This window comes from Myotis brandtii, unplaced genomic scaffold, assembly GCF_000412655.1.
Source record: "Myotis brandtii unplaced genomic scaffold, ASM41265v1 scaffold8, whole genome shotgun sequence".
NCBI lineage: Eukaryota > Metazoa > Chordata > Mammalia > Chiroptera > Vespertilionidae > Myotis > Myotis brandtii.
Genome location: NW_005371219.1, coordinates 8312069 through 8316303, shown reverse-complemented (window position 1 = coordinate 8316303; position 4235 = coordinate 8312069). Strand labels below are relative to the sequence as shown.

Sequence of the window (4235 nt, the reverse complement as noted above, 5' to 3'; positions counted from 1 at the left end):
ACCTCCTGGTTGATAGGCTGATGCTCAACCACTGAGCCAAGCTGGAAGGGCCTAATAAATGTTTTTAAAAGAAGATAACAGGAATATACTTGTCAACTTTTGAAATCTGTGATTAAAAATATTTTTGACCTTATGTCTAATATTTGTAAAGGTCTACCTTTATACCTGCCAATTAATAAGAATTTAGTAGTAGTAATAATAATGATGATAATAATAAATTAGATAACACCAAAACTATAAGCAGAAAAATTGCATAATTTGCATCCAGAAATTTATTTCTTAGAAAATGCCCCTTAATCACTTTGCAGACTTTCAAGATCATAATTATTACATAAAGCTAATTATATTAAAAGATAATTTACCTCATAGTAAAGTATCAAATTAAAGATGAAAAACAGTACCTGTAAACAGAATTATACTTTTAAAAACATCATTGAACAGCAAAACAAGAAATTAAATTTACAGCTTCTCTCTTTACTATGCATCAAATTACCTACAGACTAAATTTTGGTAATTTGATACTATAAAGCTACATAGTAGTATAGCATACAGCTCTATATTACATGTCTTGCATATCAATCTATAAATCTAAACTATACTTATCCTAGGTAACCAACAGAATCGTTGTGTGAAATAAAGCCAAGAGGATTTGATATTGTAAGGGACAGTTGATTATTTCCAAGAACTAAAGCTTCAAAATCCAGCTGAGTTGATTTGAACTAAAGAAATGAAGCCTGGTACCATAGATTATAGCATGTATTCCTGCTGAGTAAGCCCTGGATACTGCAAACTCAGATCTGTGGGTGACCATCTCTCCCTTTGAAGTTGATGAGAATTTCTTGGCCTAAGTGAGATACATGCTGGGAAAATTGGGCCCTTACAATTGGTGTGTATAGACATTAGTGGTCTCAACACTGTTATCATCTGGTCCCTTAGTTTTATCCAGGCTTGGTTTTTGCAGAAGACATTCAACTTTGTAATAAATCCTTCTTGAATGAGATATCCCCCATGACTAAAAGGTATTCAGGTTTTATCATCTAGAGATTCTAGATTGAGAACTGCTCTGTTACTAGTAAACTTGGGTAAATAAAACTCATCTTGATTTAAAACTTGTTCAAGTAATTTCCCAAGGTGTCCATTAGAAAACAAACACAACACAACACAACACCCAATCCTTTGAGGTCTAGGCCAAATCATGGCTAATTATGAGCATAGGCAACTGGTACAAGTACTAATACTTGTAAACAAATGAGTTCATATAGTTTTATCATTCCATCTTTGAGTTCTGAAGATTGGCTGCATTTTAGGCCATCTTTAGTTCCTCAGAAAAAGCAGTCTGTAGAACTGAAAAATATTCAGTCTATTTGATTGCCTAGATGCACTGCGTCTAACCAACAAAACTAGGTTGCTTATGACCATCACTCAGTGATAATTAAAATTCTATGTGGCACGGTTCACTTTTTGTCTGGATATACAACTGATATAAGGGCCATTTAAAGAACTATCTCATTGAATAAACAGGCTTTCAGTCCCTATTACTGTTCAGTTAATTTTAAGAAGGGGTAGTAGCTGTGCTACCTTGGGGAAGTTACTTTATCGCTCAGAATCATTGAGTCTTAATATGCAAACTGCTGCGTCAAAATCAGAAGATCTGTAAGGTCCCTTGAGGATCTACAAGTAATTTTTTTGGTGCCAGTTCAAGATGGTGATGTAGGAAGATCCTGAACTCACCTCCTCTCATGTTCTACATATAGAACAATTTGCTCTAAAAATGACTTTTCTTACTAAGTCTGGATATCCATCTACATGAAGTTTATTTTTCTTTTATAATAATGAATACTAAAAACATGTGCAATATTAAACCTGGAACATCATTGGAGTTGCCCTGCAAATATTAAAATTCAATTGCTAGGTTTTATAATTATTTACATTAAAGTGATTATTTCTCTAATTTAAAAAATTATGAGAACACAGGAAATACATGAGAGAGGAAATGGGATCATTTTTCCAGTTTTCTCAAAATAATACATATGGAGGTTCATGAACTCAAATGAGATACTCGGTAAATCACCGGCGACATTTGAGTGATATGAGATAGTAAGGATGATAGGAGCCAGATCTTGATTTTCTAAAGGTCCATAATAAAGAAATTCTGTAGACAGTGGGCAGGCATTGCAAGTTTAGATCACATTTTTAGGTCACATTTTTTAAGACAACTTTGACAGCAGGATGGAGCCAGGAGAAAGAGACAGAACCAGTTAGGAGATGACTGCATTAGCCTAGTAAAGACAGGAGGAAGAAGATCCAATTATAGTAGATGAATTAAAGCCTTATTAAGAAGATAAATTTAATCATATCTGGTGCAGGGTTGGATCTGAGTGAGGAGGAAAATAAATTAATTGAAGATGGCTCCAAGATTTCAAATTTGCATGTGGAGTTGGGACAGTTAGAATTAGTTGGGGGTTGCTGCTATTTTTAAAAGAAAGATGGCAGAAAGGTCATGTGGAGAAATTATATGAGAAAAGTCTCTCCTCCCCCTTCAACATTTGGGCAAGTGGTATTTATGAAGGAAATATGTAGGTAAATACATACACATTATCATTGGGTTAAACATTTTTTTAAAAAGCATATCCTGCTGTAGCTGGTTTGGCTCAGTGGATAGAGTGTAGGCCTGAGGACTGAAGGGTCCTGAGTTTGATTCCGGTCAAGGGTGCATGCCCAGAATGTGGGCTCAATACCCAGAAGATATTCTCTCTCATCATTGATGTTTCTATCTCTCCCTCTGAAATCAATAAAAATATATCTTAAAAAAATTGAAAAAGCATATGCTCATAAAGGATATTCAAAGCTGGAAAACAAAAAGAACCAGTTATTTTTAAACTGTTGTAGAAAATAAGTAGAAAGAAACCAAATAAAGATTTAAGCATTGAACTTGACTTCAAATATTGTCTTTAGCCAGTCTCTAGTTACAAGTTAGACAATGTTTCAGTAGAGGAAAAAATGGTAACATTTGTTGGAAGGTTGACAAATATATAATTCTTACTTAAGGAGGGCTCCCATCAATGTTTCTCTCTCCCTTTCTCTTTCTAAGCATGTCTTCTGGTAAGGATTAAAAACAAAAAAAGCTTCTAGTAGGCCTTCCAGATTTTCCAAAGTGCCTTTTCATTGATTTCGCAGCACTTGGTAGAATCTTTTGTCTTTTTCTTTACCCCTCCTACTGGACTGCCAGCCTCTTCTGGACAGCAATTTGTATTCCCAATACACTTATCATAGTATCTCAAAACATTTTTGTTAAATAAAATTAGGGCAGATCACTTAGAAATTCATCTTTGGATACCCTAACCCATGGCCAACTCCTCCCTTAACTCACTGTCCATCTCAGGCCCTTGGCTTTCTCATGTCACTTGTGAATTCTTTCAAAACATTTGAGCATATGTCATTTTGAAAAAGATTTATGCTAATCTAATACAGAAAATAAAAATGGTAAGAAAACTTCGGGTATCCTGCCAAAGATGAACTGGGACCTAGAGGCAAAAAAAAAATAAAAATAAATTAAAAATTGGGGCTACCATTGAGTCACCTACGTTTTATTTAGGTTTCGGAATCTGGCTAGAGTACGCTAATTAAAAAAGGTTCAGGGGTGGTTACACGTCGTACTCCAGTTCCAATTCCATGAAAACATTCCGGGCTCCTCTGCGTCCAGCTCCGGGCTCTGTTTTGAGGGACGAAAGGGCACAGGAGGCCAGCCCGCCCCTTTTCTACCGGAGGTCGCGTTCCTGGGCTGCTCCCTTCGTGCTCTCGGGCGGAGCCTTCCGTGAGCACCGTCGGATTTGTCTGTGCCACCGTCTCTCTTCTGGGTCTCAATAAAGTTTTCCTCTTCCTTCTCTTGTACGGAGCTCAAGATGGCGGCCTCCTGGCCGCCCTTGGTTACCCTGCGGTTAGTGCGGAGCCGGTTGAGGGGGAGATGTGTTGGGTGCGGAGCCTGGGCCGCCGCTCTAACCCCTCCGGCCACCGCCCCTGGGAGCCCCTTTTGGAAAGGTCAGTGACTGTGCGCAGGACCAGGGAAGCCTCCTCCTGGTGTCACGGGGTGCGAGCCCTCGACGGGTTAGTGTCAGCCTCTCGTTCTTGTGCTGCTGCTGCACGGAGGGAGCTGGCCCAGGCTGGCACTTGGAGGGTCAGAGGTCGGCCCAGCGCCGGTTCCCTCCCGGCTGTTGGAGAGCGGAGGCCCGGCGAGC

The 4235-nt window shown here is 38.7% G+C and overlaps 1 protein-coding gene across 1 annotated transcript in view; it reads left to right on the top strand.

Annotated features, from left to right (window-relative positions):
* The first annotated feature begins 3724 nt into the window (after positions 1-3724).
* The window catches only part of LACE1 (lactation elevated 1), a 157689-nt gene continuing 157178 nt past the window's right edge, over positions 3725-4235 (top strand). The window contains exon 1 of the mRNA XM_005883782.2: positions 3725-4038. Within this exon, the coding sequence (XP_005883844.1) occupies positions 3903-4038 (136 nt within the window). The 5' untranslated portion in view covers positions 3725-3902. The remainder of the gene's footprint in view (positions 4039-4235) is intronic.